The sequence below is a fragment of the Gambusia affinis genome, linkage group LG11 (genome assembly GCF_019740435.1).
Source record: "Gambusia affinis linkage group LG11, SWU_Gaff_1.0, whole genome shotgun sequence".
NCBI classification, from domain to species: domain Eukaryota; kingdom Metazoa; phylum Chordata; class Actinopteri; order Cyprinodontiformes; family Poeciliidae; genus Gambusia; species Gambusia affinis.
In genome coordinates this window covers 9,157,474-9,177,079 of record NC_057878.1, presented here as the reverse complement: position 1 = coordinate 9,177,079, position 19,606 = coordinate 9,157,474, and the positions used below count along the sequence as shown (strand labels likewise).

At 38.1% G+C, this 19,606-nt stretch overlaps 1 protein-coding gene across 3 annotated transcripts in view; it reads right to left on the bottom strand.

The window, feature by feature from the left end:
• Window positions 1-1,454: 1,454 nt before the first annotated feature.
• Window positions 1,455-19,606, bottom strand: part of nalcn (sodium leak channel, non-selective) — a 74,386-nt gene continuing 56,234 nt past the window's right edge. For 2 of the 3 annotated variants that reach the window (XM_044132072.1, XM_044132073.1), the window contains exons 18-45: window positions 18,425-18,566; window positions 17,896-17,969; window positions 15,412-15,513; window positions 15,236-15,305; window positions 14,924-15,015; window positions 14,672-14,794; window positions 14,435-14,491; window positions 13,697-13,817; window positions 13,473-13,604; window positions 12,128-12,295; window positions 11,921-12,025; window positions 10,953-11,062; window positions 10,745-10,865; window positions 10,542-10,640; window positions 10,315-10,408; window positions 7,990-8,096; window positions 7,823-7,900; window positions 7,594-7,713; window positions 7,413-7,481; window positions 7,161-7,309; window positions 6,911-7,004; window positions 6,071-6,203; window positions 4,849-4,964; window positions 4,334-4,491; window positions 3,483-3,633; window positions 3,231-3,380; window positions 2,977-3,094; window positions 1,468-2,248 (exon numbers count right to left, since the gene is read on the bottom strand). In XM_044132072.1, coding sequence (XP_043988007.1) covers window positions 2,106-2,248; window positions 2,977-3,094; window positions 3,231-3,380; window positions 3,483-3,633; window positions 4,334-4,491; window positions 4,849-4,964; window positions 6,071-6,203; window positions 6,911-7,004; window positions 7,161-7,309; window positions 7,413-7,481; window positions 7,594-7,713; window positions 7,823-7,900; window positions 7,990-8,096; window positions 10,315-10,408; window positions 10,542-10,640; window positions 10,745-10,865; window positions 10,953-11,062; window positions 11,921-12,025; window positions 12,128-12,295; window positions 13,473-13,604; window positions 13,697-13,817; window positions 14,435-14,491; window positions 14,672-14,794; window positions 14,924-15,015; window positions 15,236-15,305; window positions 15,412-15,513; window positions 17,896-17,969; window positions 18,425-18,566 — 3,196 coding nt within the window. In that variant the 3' untranslated portion in view covers window positions 1,468-2,105. Of the gene's footprint in view, window positions 2,249-2,976; window positions 3,095-3,230; window positions 3,381-3,482; window positions 3,634-4,333; window positions 4,492-4,848; window positions 4,965-6,070; window positions 6,204-6,910; window positions 7,005-7,160; window positions 7,310-7,412; window positions 7,482-7,593; window positions 7,714-7,822; window positions 7,901-7,989; window positions 8,097-10,314; window positions 10,409-10,541; window positions 10,641-10,744; window positions 10,866-10,952; window positions 11,063-11,920; window positions 12,026-12,127; window positions 12,296-13,472; window positions 13,605-13,696; window positions 13,818-14,434; window positions 14,492-14,671; window positions 14,795-14,923; window positions 15,016-15,235; window positions 15,306-15,411; window positions 15,514-17,895; window positions 17,970-18,424; window positions 18,567-19,606 lie in introns of all 3 variants that reach the window. The other variant, XM_044132071.1, reaches the window with a different exon arrangement.

Below are 19,606 nucleotides of genomic sequence, written 5' to 3'. Positions count from 1 at the left end.
ATTGTATATAGTATAAACGCTGCTTAATTATTATTTTCAAATGCATCTGCTTATAATGGATGCAAAAGCATCATGACGCTTCTATATGACATATACAAGCATCTCATTTTACACCGTCCACTTCACAAAGAAGCACAGATTTTGTTGGTCTGTCAAATGAAATTTCAATAATGTGCATTTAACGTTGTGCAGTATGACAAAGTATGAAAAGCTTCAAGTGGTCTGAAAAGTTTAGGAAGACACTCTAGACAAAATTAAACTGAGTACACAACCAGAAGGCAAGTCCTGTTGTAAGCTGAACAAGGCTGAACCAAACAATCGGACAAGACTGAGCCAGAAGACAAGAAGAAAGAATGACTGGCGTACCCATGTGACTAAGCATGTGTCCAGGAGAGGGCAGAGTTTTCCAAAGACCAGGTCGATTCTGCACAGTCGTATAAGGAATTATTAAATAGCATCTGTCCACTCAGTTACAGCCATTGTAGGTCTTTGTGTTTAGAAGAGACTATCCTATAAACTATTGTGTAAAACGAGCCATGAAGAAAAGCAAGATGTAATATTTGTAGTAGTAACGTTTATATGAGACTAATAAGCATGTAAAGAAGAAGCAAGAAAATCTCCTCCTCTCTCCTCCAGGGTTAATCTTGTAAACAATTCTTGTTGCTCTTTACTCAGGATGCCAGTAAGTCAGCATCACAACCAGGGTTTGAGACAAGCTATGCAAAACCTATGGAGAGACTTTATCTGATCAAAAAAAGAACCTGCTAAAAAGAGCTACACGTGTGGGGTATGTAACTATTATAATAAATATATTTACTTACGTATCTGTTAAAATTTTCACTGTGTTGTGATAGCATAGTGCAAGACAGATAATATGTGAGGAAAAACAAAATAAAGCTTCATTGCCTTCTTCCAACGATAACTACAGAAATTGGCCACTCAGTCAGAAGTGTTTCAGCGTTGTCAATCAAGCATGTATACGCGCTGCTCACACTCTCTCCATTGCTCTCTGTGACGCTACAGCTTCTCCCCATCAGCTGAGCCTGCCACCAATGCTCAGACTAGTTAGCATGGCCACCGATGTAGGCTTTTCCTGGAACGGCAAGTTGTTTCTTTGCCATTAGCACATTAAGCAACATGTACACAATGTTGATTGACAGCCCTCAGAGACACCTCCTGGCAACATTTCTGGAGAAACATAAGTGACTTTTAACATGGCAGATTAAAGTCAGAGTTCTATTTTTGTTTCAGTGGCCCATATAGACGTTTCAGTGCTGGGTGATTGTGTCTGACCAAATGGCGCTTCAGGTAGAGGCATATTGGCCTTACATGGGCAAACCACCACTGTATGTAATATTTTCATTGTGTTCACCTGTATGTAACTTTTTTTTCTTAAAAAAAAAAAAATCTATTTAAAATTCCTGAAGCCACGTACAAAGACAGTGACACCACTGTTTTTCTCATAAATGCCCAACAGGCCTTTAATAGAATAATAAATATAAGTTTTTCTAATAACTTACAAAATAGTCGTTTTAAAGCTGCACAAATACACACTGATGTAACTTTAAATACATTCACAGTCAAAACTGTATATATATATTTTTTTTTCCATTTTCTTGTCCAGATAAAAAAAAAAACAACAAGATGACTTGTTTTTGTATAAAGTGACAATGAGACAAACAACAGTTAACAATCACCACTGAAAAACTCAAGAGAAATCAAAGACATCGAAGGACAGACGTTGATTAAGCTATTGACATGAAACCGTAGAAAACTCACACTGCAGCAGCTTCTCGGTTGGGTTCTTGAATACACCTAATGTATGGCCTAAGTCAACAGTCTGCTTTTACACCAGATGCGCCTGCATAGAAAAACTCAGCAGTGGACAGCACATGGGACACATAACACCAATCCATGATAAATGGCTGCCTCAGTCAAAGATCCACTCCAGGTAAAGCTTCACGCACAGCTGATCGAACCCTTCTGATAAAAGTAGTGGTAAAATGAAGCGGCGACACCGTTTTCAAGAAGCGAAAAGGTCTGAATCCACCACCAAGCTTCCCATTTGATCTGTAAAGAGGAAAGAATACATCTGTCGGACGTCTCTAAATGTCGATGAGGTCGTCTCCGCTCTCGTCGCTCTCCACAGTCAGCTGACGGGTCCACCACTTCTTCACCTCTGACCCCGAAGAGGCCTCGTCGTTGGCAGGGTTCATCTTGCAAACGATAGATTTGACACTCGTGCGACCTGACAGCAAAAACAGAGAATTTGCAGAGAATATTGAGTACCAATACTAATTTTGACAAATTCCATTTTGACAAACTAAAGGTTTACTTGAGTCAAGATCAGTACCCACAATCCATAGGTTGTTCTGAGACGTAGCTTTCATGTATCCCGACTATATTGTTGTGGATTGTTGCAAGGATAATATATACAGCCAAATTTTCCTTTCCTTTTTGAATATGTCAATTTTAGATCTTCTGTGACCTTTAGCATTTTGAGAATTACTGTCACTCTGTTGACACTATACTGGGAAAATAATGCTAACTGGGGAAAAGTGCACAAATAATTGAAGACACTGCTATGCTGGTTGCTGAGAAATGGAAATAAGTCACATTTTTCAGGATGTACTTTAACAATTCTGTCAAATCAGATCACCAGAAAGATTTTTCTTTTTCTTTTTGAAGAAACATCAGCAAACCTGCACGTTCGCTTAGGCAACTGTGCAATGACATGACAAGTGACCCGAGATCCAATCATAAATGGTATTAATTTCATATTCTGATTTTTTATACTGCTCTCTTCACTTGGAACATATTCACCCACATCTCAACTTTTATTAAAAAAGAAAAAAGTTACAAGCTTCCTCGCTTTCCCTAGCAGAGAGAAGACGAGGAAGTTTTTGTTCAATTTTACACAATTCTCTTCTACAAAATCTGTAACTTGTACAAGAGAGAGTACAGAAGCGAACAAACCTGCAGGCAGCCGCCACTGTCCCAACTTTCTCTGTGGTCTCCCCAGGTCTGTGGAGTCCTGTCTGTACCCTCCTCTGTCTGACAACGTGGGGCTCAGAAGCTGCTGGAGGCCACTCATCTAAACAAAGACAAGATATCCTTTGTTGCACCAGTGCAAAAGCATACCTGCTGATTGTGTGATGTGTCTGCGTAAAATCACGCTGCGAGCGTGTGAGACTGTGTGTGGAGCCGTGGTTTAGATGTGGGGGCTTTACCTCAGGCTGCGAGGGGTTGGCTGGGTTGTTAGCATTGTGGTCTTCACTCGGCACCGTGGTTTCTATGCTGGGAGGGTTGAGGAAAGAGCTCAGCTCCTGCTGCTGGCTCTCTCTCAGGCTGTGGATGATGCTGCACGACTGATGCTGCTTCTGTAAGCATGCACGCATTAAAGGACGGCGTCATGCACGGACAGCGAACGCACTTGTGAGTCAAGCGTGGAAAAGACAAGCGTGGTCTGCTGAGTGACTTACCGCCCGGATGCGTTTAAGGCATTTCTTGAGCCACATGCGGATGGTCTGCTTGGCGACCTCCTCTTCAATGGTGTACTCCAGCTGTTCCCTGGCCAACAGCTCCTCCAGCTGGAGAGACTTCCTAATGTCCACCGAGCGATACGACAGCATGCTGGGCAAATGGACACATACGTCTCATTAATATTTTCCTAAAGACTAAATTTTATAGCACATTTTTGTTTTTAAATGATGTGATTTTTGTCAGATTTTTAGATGGCTGTTGGAAAAAGGACCCATAAACTTCTTGTTTATCAGTGTCCTTGTTTAAAATCAATAAAATACCCCTTTTGATCAAAATTTGCTCATGAGTAGTGTGATGCTACAAACCCCAAGAAAATGTTTATCTAGAGTGTTGGATTTAAGTAAGGTGAGCCTACTTCTGCTCTGCATGTACAAAATGATCAAAATTTCTATTTCAGTAGGTTCTTTACTTTGTTCGGCAGAAAATATTACCCTCCCTTTTCAGGAAGCACAAAAAGTTTTTGGTTCTAACCTCAAAGAAAACACTTGGAGCTTTGAATTTTTCAGATGAATGCAAGGTTTAAGTAGCGCTAATAAATCTGTTACACCATTCGACATGTTTTCCATTTTATTACAAGAACATGAAATGTAACAAATAATAGAAAATGCACATAATGAATATATATTACATTTGTTTCTTTCATTTTCCAATACACACTAATATTTTTCCACTTTTTTTTTTTTGATTGGTTTATTTATATATGAGGGCAAACATGTTCGGAAACCCCAGTATTAAAGTATTTAACATCATGAGTGCATAAGTAAGACAATATGTAGCACTTGACCATCACCTCAGCACATCGTGAAATGTCACATCTCCTCCACTGTGAAGTCGCTCCATTTCATAGCACATGTGTTTAAACAGGAGTTTGTCCTTGTCCAGGTCCACTTCCAGCCTTCCTCTAAGCAGACGAAGCAGAAACTTCACCCTGGATGTTGGGATCACTCCCTATATATATATACATATTAGTGTATATATATACAAACAGGAACAAAGGTAAAGGGTATATTAAGACATGCTGACAAAAGCTTTTCAGGCAACAAATGTTTCATAAAAAATGTCGTTAAGAGTTTTGTCAAAGCATAGCAAGAATGGCAAAGTCCACTGCAAACCTTTGCATTTCTGCTACACGTGCCTTGACTGAACAAGTTCGTATTGCAATTAAGTGATGGTTAAATTTGAAGGAATCAAACCTGTAATTAAAGATCAGGTTCTCTAGTTACTTTCTCGCCTCCCTCACATGCTCTCTATATTAACCCTTTGTGTCCTATATGGTTTCCACAAACGTCCTTGCTAATTTCTGACCTCCCGTTTGTCATCCACCATGTTCCAGATGATTTGGAAGTGCCTCAGGTCGTTATAACTCAGCAGCTGGTCTTCTTCAGTGGAGTAGAAGAGAGAGAAGTTCTCCACAATGATGGCTGCAGCAAAAATGTTAGAATAGATAATAATGGATATATAATAATTAAAATATAGCTTGCATTGCCACAGTCATCTTTTAACATCAAATTAGACTGCTAAATTCAGAGTTCTAGCTCTGATAGTAAAAAAAAAAAAAAGTAAAAATGATATTAAATCAATACACATATTAGAAATAGCCTTAATTCAAAAACAACAAATAATCTTCCCTCATTAGAATAGCTAAATCACCGAAGTAAGAAGCTTGGGGAGTTTTAACAGGAGAGTAATCAAATGTTTAACTAATTTTGTTTCCTAATTTTATCACAATTACTGGTATGTAACTGAAAAGGCTATTTGATACCAACAAAGAAGATATAGATTTTATAGTTATGGATATCCTGCACTCTATGTTTAATGGAAGTGTAGGAACAGGATCCAGCTTGGACCACAGTCTAAGCTGGAACAAAAGTGAAACGTAGGTCAACATCATCAGCCGTTTATAAATTTGAAACAAATTTATAAACGGCTCAAATTTCAGTAATTAAAAATTTACTTTTAGTTAGGAAATCCAAAAAAATAAAAATGTTATTTTGTATGTATTGAAAGATTATTATTTTTTTTTTTTACCTTTGATCTAAATTATATCTTGTAACATTTATAGATTAGCAGCAGTCATTATCTGTATTCATGTTATAAAACAGATTTCATGGAATGTCCTTAGCCAATCCCAAGTATTGGATCGGAGGCTTTTCTGTTAAAAGGTCCGTTGAGTTTTGTCAACTCCTGATATTGTTAAGTTATTTTCATGCCCATAGTTGGGCACATTGTTAATCTAAGGAATCTCAGTTTTTCCTAAGTATCAAAGTATTTCATCCTTTCAGAATATGTTCACTGTAAGACAGAGGCAAGCTGCATTTCCTGTCTGAATGTGTCATGTGATGTTACCAGGCAACTGTAAAGAGAAAACTGCTCAAACCCTAGCTATTAAATATTAACTCACTTAAATTTACACAAAATTAGCCAGACGTTAATAAAGCTTCCATTAATATGCTTACTGGTTCTAAACTAAGTACATGACAGACCATGTTTATAAAAGACACAGAACAGGCACAGAAAAAACACTGACCTACAAGAAGGTTGAGCATAATATATGCTATGATAACGTAGAATGAACAGAAGTAAATCAATGCTCCTGCATAGTTGCCACAATCAGTCTCCCAGTACCGATGTTTGTCAGGGGTACAGAATGGAGGTTGAACCTAGAAACCGTAAAAAAAAAAAGAAAAAAAAAAACAAGTAATATTTTTTTATCATAAAAATTTAAACAAAAAATTACATGTAACAAACAGGAAATTAAAATAGAGCATGCTGAACTTAGTAAACTGTTAAAATACTTCTTTTATAAAATAGTTCTTCTAAAACTACTGAACTGGAGGTCAAAGTATAATTGTAGTTTTTGATCAACAGCAAAAAAAGGTTTCAACCTTTCAGTAGAAAACTTAAGCATAGGTGTTTTGGTAACATTTATTTGGAGGGGTGTGCATAAGACTGACATGACACCGTCACATTTATGACATAACACCTGTCATGAACATGAAGGAGTCTTCGTGAGCGTTTGTTGTCATGCAGAGTGATTTGGTAAATAATGTCAGTTTTAATGCAAAGTTGACAATTTTAATGGACTTTTAATGAAAGTTTCAACAGAACTTTGTGTTAAAAGTGTCATTATTTATAGAATAAAGCAAACTTGACATTTTTAATTCAAGCTTTAATGGAAATTTTCATTAAAAGTCTCATTTGCCAAATGACAGTCATGACAACAGTCGTAAACCTGTTATGTCATATCTATGTTCATGTCAGTCTTGTGCACACCTCTTTAAATAAAGTGTTACTATGTTTCTTTAGATTAGGGACACATCATCCTCCAGTATGTTTCTTTATCTGATGTATTTGCAGCTCATCTTACCATGCAGTCATGCATGATCTTATTCCAATCTTCTCCTGTGACAATACGGAAAAGAACAGTGATGGCTTTGCCTGCTGTGGAGAAGTTGGCATGCCTGCCATATGAAGAAAAAAAAAAAAGAAAATGGAAAAAAAAAAAATCTAATAAATGTACAAAGACATGATTTACTGCATCTCCAGCCTTCACCTCCTTTAGAAGAGCAGAAGAAAACAAAACTAAACAAGAAGGTCAGAAAATAAGCGACAGTTACCGGTTTATGTTCTCGCCGTATTTGACCGTTCCAAAGAGAACGACTCCAGCGAAAGCGTAGCACAGGAGCAGGAGGAACATACCCACGATGATAAAGAAGCTCTTGTACATGCTTACCACCACGGTCAGCAGCAGCATCTTCAGTGTCACCTTCACGGATCAGACACATGTATTAAGAGTCACAAGATTTTATGCCCGGGTAGAAATTATTTATGAGGTAAAGGGGAGGTGACTTTGAGGCAAACATACTCACATGTTTCCCACATATCGTGAAGAACCTGAAGACGATCACACACGTTCCCATCATGTATGTATATGCATTCTACAAGGGTATATATATATAAAAAAATAAATTAAAAAAGAAAAGACAGTTGCATGTGCTGTACTCATCTCATAAATAAATTCCCCTTGGTGACAAAAGATATTTCTCTAACCAATAAAGAGAAGTGCAGAACAATCCAAATGACACCCAGTGAAGTGACCAGCAGATCGTAACGATTTCGTCGGCTCTGCCAGTACCCAGCTGGAGACATGGCTATCAGCTTCATTGTCACCTACAAAACAAAATAAAAACATCACAATATGTGTCTGTCATGTACACACACTGAAGGAAGTGATCAAAACGTGTAGAATGATAAGAGGCCCAGGCAGAAACAGACTTACTTCCAATACAAATATAAAGGTGAAGACTACAGACATGGTGGCAAGAGGAAAGGTAACTTTGTCATCACCTACATCCCACTACAGAAGTAAGGAAATACATTTGTTTTTAGTTGTACTGAAGGACAAGAATGAGAAAATTATGGAGCGATAAAAAGTATAGATGTTACCTTAACTGAAAGCAGGACAGACTGTGCCAAAACCAACACAGCAATGCCGCGTTTGAAAAAGGGATGCTGAGTAATGTCATACATCTTAGCCCGGAAACCCGCATTCTCTGTGAAAAGAACACATACACATAAAAAAAAAAAATAATTAAATATATATATATATAATTTTCCAAATTTATAGTGCTTTGCAAAAGGATTCACTCCACATAATTGTGAAGTGGAAGGAAAATGCTACATGGTTTCAAGTAAACATTTAAACGTAGCTGTTCTGTGATGAACTCATAGCATCATGAAGACCAATGAACACACCGGACAGGTCAGAGATAAAGTTTAAAGGTTTTAGAATAATAGCTCAAGCTTTGGATATCTCATGTTAGATCTTCAGAATTCATTAAAGTCAAAGAGTTCAATACTGTGGTATTCTATCAATCATCTGAAAATTGAAAAAAAAAAAAAAAAAAGGCAAAATGCAAACCTACCAATACCAAGACCTGACTGTCTACCTCAACTGACACTTAGTACCAAACTGAGCCGATGTTTCCCTTCCATCTGACTGAAGTTGAGCTATTTTCTAAAGAATGGGTAAAAAGTAGAGTCTGTAGATGTGCAAAGCTCGTAATTCAAATTCAAAAATGCTTTATTGATCCCAAAGGGAAATTAAATAAATTCACCCCAAGAGAAGATGAATGGAGATAACTGCATGAGAATCCTGGGAGGAAAGCAGGACAGAAACCCTAGACATACAGCTAGAGAAAAAATTTCTGGGTTATATCAGAAATTGAGGATGATTAGAGTTCACTTGGAAATCCTGAAAAATTATCTTTCAGAGAGCTTCTTCAATCTGAATGAGATGGAGAAATTTTGCAAAGAACAGTCAAAAATTTGATTGTCGATGCAAAGTTAATGATACGGGGAGCTAAATATTGAAATGGGCATCACATTTTCTTTCATCGGGATGTTTTTGGATTATTTTCTCTCCACTTAACACTTTGTGCCTGTTCTGTAGCATAATAACCACAATGAAATACACAGATTATGATGTGACAAAATGTGATCAAAGTCAAGAAGTATGAATACGTCTACACAGCACTGAAACCACCTCAAATGTTGTCAGCGCAGTATCCCTCAGTGTCCACAAGATGGCATTTCTCGACTGTCTAGATCTGATTAAGACTTGAACAGACTTCTGTTATGCAGCTTTCAAAAACTTTTATTCATACAGATGAGTGGGCGTATTGTCTGGAAATAATACAAACAATATACTCAAATTTGGTAATAGACAGTGAGGCTTTAATGTCTGCTCGAAGGCAGTAATTTCAGAGAGTCAAATACAATTTTAAGTAGAACCATCCGTCTGATAAGCATATTTGCCAAGTTTTACAATCTTACTTGAGGCTTTGAAATCACATTTTAAGCATAACATATTTATGTCTTGGATGTCACTAGTTCCTGTGCTGGAACTTTTATGTTGTTGCTGCGAGGTTTCAAAAATTAGCTCACTTCACAGGCACTATTTTTGCATTTAATTTTTCACAAACAGAGCTTTCAATCAGTTTCAGCTCTTGCAAAGCGTAAGCACTGTCCACACTGACGTTTTCGCAGGCGTGAGGACGTAATCAGCTCAGTGCTCCAATGGCTCACCAGCGACAAACACCTCTGGACGTGGATCAGTCTGGCTGTTAAAGCTGGGGAAAGCGGCACTGCTGACTAAAACCGAAGCCATCGATTTGCTGTTAGTCCTCAGCCCTGCCTGTACTAACAAGCAATTTCCCACGGTGCCTCAGAGGCGCCTTGACTGTTCCCATGATTCTACGCACATAAGTGAAGGAAGCTGCGTGAATCTGTGGTCAAACTCAATAAGGATGCAGTACTTCCCTATGCTTACCACTTAGACACGCATGAAAGAAAGCTGGATATTTGTGTACAAGCATAAATTGACACCAGAGCTTGTTTTTAAATTCAAGTGAGGTGCGAGAATGTGATTAATTTCCTTGTAGAAGGGTGTGACATTCAGTGTCTGAGCCATTTGCTTGATCTGCCTTCATATTCGGGTTTTGCTGTTACTGCTGCTAGTCATCATTTGAGTGTCACAATTAATTCCTCAAGGCATCAATCCGTTGCCAAAAACAAGGACTATTAAACATGAATTAATCATGCAGGTGCTGTTTAGCGATGAGCTAGCAGACACATGCACGCAGTACACAATCAATCACAGAACAGGGGCGGACGTGATGTTTTTATAATGTTAAGCTTGACGCTCTGGCTCTGTAGTTATTCGGAAAGCCTTTGATGTACATTTTTCCGCGTTAGTATGCTTCATTGTACCTGGGCGGGGGGGCAGGTGGAGCGGTTGGGCTATTTTCAGTCGGCTCTTCAGATCCTCCCATCTCCTCTGGTCCACTGTTAGCAGGGCAGTGCCCTGAAAGTCAAAGAGAAAAGAAAACAACAACAACACTGGAATCATGAAGCTGAGGCAAAACACAGGCACTGTCCCTGAAAAAAAATATTGACAGGAATTCGTCAGTAGTAGTATTTCAATCCATTGCTCCTACTTTGTTCTCATTGAAGTTCGCTATGACGACTCCGACGAACAGCGTGAGGCCGATCATGCATCCCAGAAACACAAAGACATGGATGTAGATGCCATGGATCTGCAGAGACATAAGTGTATGAGTTAAAGCACGGTAATGATAATTTCTGTTTAATATAGAAAAAAAAAGTACAGGGAAAAATGATTTTAGCTGAAGATTGTTACCGGCCCAACTCGGTGAATAATGACGTCTCGGACCTCTACCCAGCCTTTCAGGGACAGAACTTCAAAGAGAGCCAACATAGCATTGCCGACATTGTCAAAGTTAAAATTTCGAGGATTTGCCCTGGAAAGTCAGAAGATTGGTTGATACAGTCACTGGTTCTGTTTAGCGGCTTTATAAGAAAATAATATCAAAACCAGAAAGTCCTACCAGACTCTTGGTACCCAGAAACCAGGTTTCTTCTCCTCAGCCTTCAGCTTCAGCAGGTTGAGATTTCGGGAAACACTCACATTTATCCGGAAGATGCCATAGCAATCCTCCTGGGTAGGATCACACATTTTACACAATAAATGAATGAATGAAACAAAAGCAAAGTAGAAACAAGCTTTTGTTGTGGTCTGACTTGCTGATTCTTAAGAAAAAGATGATAATTGTGCTGCAAATTCATTAAGAAGGGTGGACGTTTAGAATCAAGTAGTAAAAGAAAGAGCTCCAAGATCATTTTCTTATGTGTGTCAATGTATTTGCCCATGACCTTTAACACATTTTTAACTAAATATATACAAGTAATGCATATTAGACTATGGGGTGTTAGTTGGTACAGTTACAGACAGAAAATTGTGGAAGTTCTTAGTTTTTAAGCATTTAATGAAAAGGAGAGAAAAACAAATTTGTCAGTGTTTGACCTTACAAGTTAGAGATGATTAGGAAAAAAAATTCTGGTTTCAAACTCTAGTTAAATGCTGAATTTTAATCGCTGTGTATTTACTTCATAATGTTTTGTTTAATAAAATAACATTAAAGTATTATATTTAAGGTAAAAAAAAAATATTCTCCAGATCTATATGCAAGTCATGATAGGAACATTAATTAATTAATTCCCACAGAGAAGTAGCTTTGATGTTTTCATTCTCATTAACAGTTGATAAAATAAAGACATAAAAACAAAACAGAAAATAGTAATAAGAAAAAATCTCATGTAAGAACTAGAGAATAAAAGTTAGTATCAGACAACATATCAGTTAAAACCTGTAGAAAAGTATCAAGACTGCTTTTAGAGACCAGGACCAGTAGAAGTGCTGGATTTAACCACTTTTATTTACTGAGCTGGATGTTCTCCACAGGGAGTACGGTGCAGGAAAGGAAAGTTTATAAGGAGATTATCTTTCTTTCAGTACCCGTTTAAGGATTCGTGGGTCGTTGCATTTGGCCAGCTTTCCGGCGAACAGTTGAACTCCAAAGCTTGCGAACACCAGCATCAGCGTGAGAAGCAGAATGGAAACCTGAGAGACAATTATCAAAGAGCAGAAAAAGCTGAAGGAGTCCAACAACAGACTACTCAATCAAAATCGCAAGATTTTGAAAAGTTATACTTGAGCACTAACCAGGAAAATCTCCTTGAATCCTTTAAGAACCTCCCGCACAACCTTCCTCATCTGAGGAACCAGCTTGAAGATCCTGAGCGGGCGGAGGCAGCGCAGCATCATCAGCAGCTGAGCTCCGGACTCAGGGGGGACGTCAGTAGGAAGCCAGCAGAGAAAGATCAGACTCACCTACAGTGCAGAACAAAACACAGCAGAGAGACTTAAAAAGAAACCTTATAACACCTACACTAAGGGAAACAGGATAATAATATTACAATAAGACAATAGAGTGCCTTAGGATAAAAGTTTTTGTGATTAGATGGTAAAAACACAACTATGTTAATGTCTGCAAGGACACATATGAATAAGAAGACGGCTGAAAACCTGCATTAGATTAAAAAATATAACAACATTTGATGTGTCAAGGCACTCTTCGAGTCTTATTTCAGGAATCCAACAAATGTATAAAATTTCAGACATTTCTAAACTCTTAATTTCTAGCTACAGAAGATTTGTCTTATACAGTAGTCAAGTTTTATTATCTGGATGTTTCACAGGTTGGGATGAAACCTGGCTTCAGGGTTATTTTACACTTATTTGGGCAGCAGTTCCATTTCAAAATCTGTACCAGTGGGACTGAGAAAAGTCTTGATATCAATTCTGATTTGAAATCTATCACTGCAAACATAAACACGGAATAGCTCCATAAAAACAAATCTCGCCCTTGACTGAATTAATTATTAAATCCCAACACCAATTATAATAAAGTATAGAAAAATTGCATTAAATCCCATTTTGAAACCTGAATACAGCCTTAATTGTTCTTTTTACTGACGCTACAGCAGAGGAATATTTCATACAGCAAAAATATCAATCCTAATCATCCAGTAATTTTGGGTGATTTACAAATATCCTAAATTGGAGCTTTTTTTTTTAGTTTCAGGATGATTAATTCTTATCCCAATAATGCTTTCATCCCTGTAGCTGATAAACAACACATTACTGTCTACCACTCATTGACACGTCAAGGAATTTTGGTGCAAGAACTTAAAATACGAGGAAATAAAGATGCTAATTAATGACAGAAAAACAACTCCTGACTAATGTGTAGGCCGATGGGCAGAATTATACAACATCATGAGTATTTTGTTGTTTTTCGTACATCAATATTGCAAAGAGCCAAAACAAAGAGGGTGGCAACATCTTTCTTGTGTTTTCACTTTCTTTGTAAAGTCTACATTACCACTGTCGTATTTTTAAAGAAGTCAGTACTCTGTTTTTCTCCTCATAGTAAACATTATTGTTATTATTATTGCCTCAGAATCATATCACTTAATATATTTCAAGGAAAAAGCTTATTACTCACAAGATAGATGAAGATGTCCATCACTCCTCCAAAGTCCCGGATAACGGCCGTAGGAGTGAAGAACAGGCCGTCGGCCATGATCTTTAGGTTGAGTTCGATGCTCATGAATATCACAAACACATACTCCCCAATCTGAAACAGACGTCCTGATTACGGCGACATCTGTTCCTCCGTGAATCTGCCTGTTGGCACATGTGACCGACCATCCATCTGGGTTCTAATACCTGCAGAGTGGGGACGTGCATGACCCTGGTGAAGGGTGATTCAAACATCATGGAGATGCAGGAGCAGATGGTCACCACAATCATCACCCAGTCCAGATAGGTGACTAAGCCCAGAAGATCACTGTGAGGACAGACACATCAGTAGCAATTTATGAGCTAGTTTCAAAAAGCAGATGTGGAATTTTAATTAGCCTACAGTTCAAATATTAGCATGTGGCTGAAACACTGGATATGACGCAAAGGATAGCAAATTAATTCACAAAACAGTAATTTTACTGTCTAGTGTGCTACGCTCACTTTGATTCTAATAGAAACTGTGCTTAGACCTCCTCTTTTTATCAAAATGTCTTTCAATTGTGTTACCAATTACATCAAGAGTAGGGAATTCCTGACCTTTGAAGCCAGTGTCCCACATGTGTCACCTCTACAAGACATTAATCAAATGGTTGCATAATCTCAGCTTGTGTGAGAGCCTGCTAGTGGCATATTTATTTCTGTCCCCAGAGGAAACTGGATTTCTTTCATGCTAATAATTACATATGTAGAGAAAATTCAGATAAAGTGGGTTTGATAAAAGAGAAAATAAAACACATCAAGGGATGTATCTGCAGACTCAGTAACAGAGGCAGCTTTTCTGAATTTTGTTTCACAGTGACTAAGATGTAATGCATATAACGTACTAATCCAAACTACAGTTTTGGAAAGAACACATGACGAACAATTATGAGCCACACTTACTACAGCTGATGGTATTTGGTGTTCTTCACTGCTCCTGTTATCGGGTCAGTTTTTGATCTAGGTATGAAAGACGATGAAACAGAAAATATACAATAACGTCATGGTATTACAGTGTATTTCAAAGGTTTAAATCACCTTGAGTCAGTCATTTAACGCAGATCAATTATTATCATTGATATAATTTTGTTTCCAAAAGAAACTGGATATTTATTATGTATCTATTTGGAGAAATCTTACGCATTGAAGCGCGCTCGGACGATCATCCTGCAGAAGTTCCTGAAGCGATGCTCACGACCCACGATGAAAAGAGGCTTATCAAAGTAAGGGTGGTTTTCCCTGAGCTCCTCCTCCTGAACCTTTCTGCTCAGACAAGCACAGAGGTTGTGTGGCAAGCAGATAATCATGCAAAGGGATTACAAAGATAGAGCACTGTGGATTTTTTTTTAAAGGTTCCCTTTGCTGTGTGACTCTTTTTTTTCCTGCAAATACCTTTTCATTTCTGCCTGTTCTTTCTTTTCTTGGATCATCTTGATCTCACTGTCCTCCCTCTGAGCATTGCGGTAGCGCACTGTGCTGGAATGCTGGGGAAAAAAAAAACCACATGGCATTACACACCTTCGGATTGAATTACCATCAATCTGTGTAAAAACTAATGGCATAAATACATACTTGTATGCGGTGTTTTGCTCGTAATTAAATGCAAACATGCTTTCATTTGTGATGTAACCGTTTTAGTACTAAAAAGAAGAAAGGAAGAGACAAAGAGAAACAAATTGGATGCAACTCAGGATGTATGCTTACATCCTGGGTGAGCGTTTCCAGCGACTTCCCCCGGCTGATCCTCTGACTGGTGGATCCATGTCGCAGAGATCTGAGGAAACGGTGAGCAAAGATGAGGAGCGTTCACGGCTTAATACTGGACGTCAACAGGAATACATGCTCACTTAAACATGTGCCTGTGTATGCATGTGTCAGACCTGCGCTCTTGTCGTATGTGGTGCTGCACACTGAGTATTGAGCGTTCTTTGGCTGGCTGCCCTTCAAAAGAACCACTCAGCATCCGCTGCCTGGTGCAAGCCCTGGGAAACAAGACAAGAGTTTTCTCAGTATCAGTCGAAAGGCGGTTAAAAAAATTGCAACCTTTCCAAAAAGCATCTCAAACCTCCCAGGTTTAAATCCATTGTTTTGTCATCCAAGTTGTCCAGTATCCACACCCATTAAACTTTTCAGGATTTTGCCACAGGACTAATAACCATCAGCTTTGGTCTATTTCGTTTGGCTTTTTTGTGATAGTCAAACAAAAAGACTGAAAATATCAAGAGGAAGAAAAACATGTGGTTTTCAAACTGCTTAGTGCATGTAAGCCTAAAAAACCCCATCATCCTCATGGTGAGCCACAGTGGTGGCAGCATCATGCTTTGGGGTTGGGTTTCTTCATCTGGCAGAGATGATTGGATATTACTGAACATTAAGAGGACTAAAAAAGACTTGCAAAAGAGGCAAAAGACTTCAGACTGTGATTAAACGTGTGTTTCCACTGCAGGAAGCTTTTCTGGAACCAGAGACATTTACTGAGGTAGTTTGTCTCTCCACTGCAAATGGTTAGCAATTTAACCTGAAAATGACCTTGGTCTGAATAAAATACACAGATAAAAACTGCAATGTGACAAAATGTGAAGTAGTTTAAATGGGTCTTATTACTTTTGAAGGTACTTTGCATTGTTCTGAAATCTTAAGGGTTAGGGTTTCTTTTATGTGTGAGAAAGGGCTCTAATAGTTTCAGCCAAAGGAGAGCTAACGACACGATGGGCATCGACTCTGTGCAACACTTTGTAATATTTATAGCAACTCGGAGGGATTACTTGTTAATTGGTCATAAGCACGGATGAATGGCTGCTTCTGCTACAGAGTGTGAGTTTGCATATGTCGGTATTTGGGACTAATTGCATGCTCGCGTGGAAGATGGCGAGCCAGACAGAACGTGTTATGACTCCCTGATCTGCTGTCCGTCTCCCAGACAGACAGAACATTTGGGCTGCGCAGATTGGACACAGTGTTTGCAATCTAATCTGCACTTAGTGCCATCTCTCCCATGCTGAACAGCAAATTATCCATTTACTTCGTTGCGACAGTAAATGAGTCTGAAGTGGCACTGAGTGTGTAGGTGTGTATAAGTATATATATATCTATATATATATAGATATATATAGATATATATATGAGAACCGTTGACAAGTGGTGCTGCTGGTGTGACAGAGCTACATCTGATGCATCACCATTATTACTCAAGCAATGACCAGTCTGGTTCTAATTTTGCATCTGTGCACCAACGCAGTCGTTTTAAGAACAAAGAACCGGTCCTGGAAGCCTGAATGAATTGTAGCATTTCAGATATAATTTGAGGACCAGAACAAAATATGTTGTAAGAAAAACATTTATACGAGCACAAAAGTAAGTGGGTATAACTACAAATGCAAAGGGTAAGTTTTATTCTATGATAAAATGAGATTTTTGCCCATATGCACCTTCTATCTATGGACTCTTTCAAATGCAAAGATACCTCCATTGAGAATGTTTTGCCTCTTGTTTATGGATCGCTGCTACCGCCATTTGATAATACTCAGCTGTGTTCAGGTCAGATGACAAATTTGGTCATACCAAAATCTTGTCTTTTACAGAAAAGTTGAGGATTTGCGTTGTGTCATGAGCCATCTGTGCTGTAAAGTGCCACTGGATTTATCGTTGTAGCTTTTGACTAAACTGGAACAAAATGTTCAAATAAATTTTAATAACTATCCCAGTGATGACAAATCATCACTTTGTCAAACCTCATCCTCCTCCATTGTTGCAGATATAATCTTTGTTTGCTTTAGGCATCTTGGTAAAGGATGAAATACATTTTCTTTGTGTTATTTTGTTAAATCTGGTCTGATCTCTAGGCTAAATTCTCTGCATTCAAGTTAATGAAAAGATGTGTTAATGATTCACATCATTAAAAATAAAAAGCCATGTGCTTTGGTCAAAACATGCTCAACTTATATACATATTTGTAAAGTTCCCTTCAAAGAAAACCATCTAAACTTAAATTATCTTACATATATTCTAAGTCTGTTAGTACCTCCACTGCTACAGACATTTATATGCACATAGAAAGTTCCTTTAAAAAATAAAATGCAAATGCAGCCAACGGCTTTCTTTTACCTTTTGACAATGAGCACTGCAAAGACAAACTATAATCCCCAAATGACATTTACTTTACGAGGTTAACACTCTGTAGGAGTCAATCTCTTACAATTATTCTCCTACAGCTGATGCATGCAAAACTCACACACAATACGTTTTTTTGTAAAAACATTGTAAAGCCAAAATTGGGTGATGTAATGATCAATAAGCATTACAATAAAGCATCACATCAGAACACAGAATCCCACACCTACTGTGGTGATTGGGGTGTGTCTTACCGTAGGATTTTATTGACTGTCGTCTCTTTCTCCAAGAGGTTGCGGGCACGAATGCTAAAAATGGATCTGCGAAGCTGAGAGAGCAAAGCGTGAGTGGGCATGAGCTGAAAGTTTGATAATTGTGGTATACTATATAAAAAGCTTGCCAAACGCATAGCTGCAGACATTGTGTGGAAGGTTGCTTAACATTCTTAACGCCTTAATTCTACACTTCTCCGGACTTAAATGATCCTAGATGGATAGGAAACTAATGCATTGGTGGAACAAAGATATTGGGAAATTGCATGCTAAATATCCTATCCATACTTATCCAGACCTGGATTATATTTAAATTTAACTCCTAACTTTTATTAGTCAGCATAGGAACCTTGTGTTACAATCTATTCTATGTGGTCACAGAACATTCATCTTTATATGCCTCTAAAGCAGCCTATATATGTGTCTCTGTGTGTTTGAGAGGAAAAAAAAAAAACAATAACAAAGAGAGGGGAGGACATGATGTGCAACTAGAAGCAGCACGTGTAGCTACCTTTTGGTCAATATACTTGTTGTCTTCGATGGCGGATCGTTTGGAGTGGTCACAGGAGGAGGATGAAGCTGAGGGGAGACGGCGGAACAAACAGCTGGTATCCTGCTGCTGACGATCAATAAACTGCTTCATAAAACTCTCTCTAGAATTCACAGCAAACACAAATAGCAACAGTGATGTTTACAACAGTTTACAACTCATGGCAGTCACATACAGAGGTAAAGAAAATGGTCACAGATTTATTAAAAGACTAAACTCTGTTAGAGCAAATCCATCTGCAAAATACATCAGTGGAAGCTGTTGCTGCAGAAGCCCAACATATGGGCTGCTGATGGAGTGCTCTCTACACCGAGCAAAAAATTAAAAAAAATCCAGCTGCGCACTAATCACTAACTTAATAACACGACTTATTATGAAGTCTGCTGTGCTGGATGGAATTCAGCTCCCCTGCTAAAAGCTGTGCAACAAATGGGCCTCGAAGTGAATGATTTTCTATCTGCACAGAGACGATATGAAATATTTTCCCCTTTTTTTCCTTTGTATTTCATATTAGGCAATATAATACGGACAACTTTGGGAAAGTGGTAGCAATGTTTGCTCATTTTTTAAATGTGATGTAGTTTGAATTTCTGGAGCAACAAATTGTAATATAGAACTCATATAGTTAGTGAATGGACAGTCTAACACATGAATATGCTCAAGATCTAAACCATTCCATTTTTAGCTTGAAATGCATGCTTCACCATCCCTTTTGTGTTACACAGAAAGGATGGTGTGTTCAGGTAAAAATTCAGATTTTATTTCCCCAAAATGTATTTATTTTTAACAGGGACAGTGTAACAAACATATTCGCAGGATTTGTAAATATGACAGATTATATCCCAAAGCCTATCCATCTGCTTGTCCCTTCACACATTAACATAAATACCTAAAAGGACAGTGTTACCATGTTCATTTTGATATATTAATTACACAGATTTTAATGCAATTAATTGCATTTTTCTTTTTTACATAGAAAAAATAAAAATGAACCGGAACCTTTGAATTGTGTTTCTGGTACAACTGTAAATCTGACGCACAATCAGTGTCTACAAACAATCGCAATTGATAAGAAAGACGCTTTTTTCTGGCCCTCTGGGGGTTAATTTTCTTCAAAAAGTGATTCGAAACGTTAAATATCTT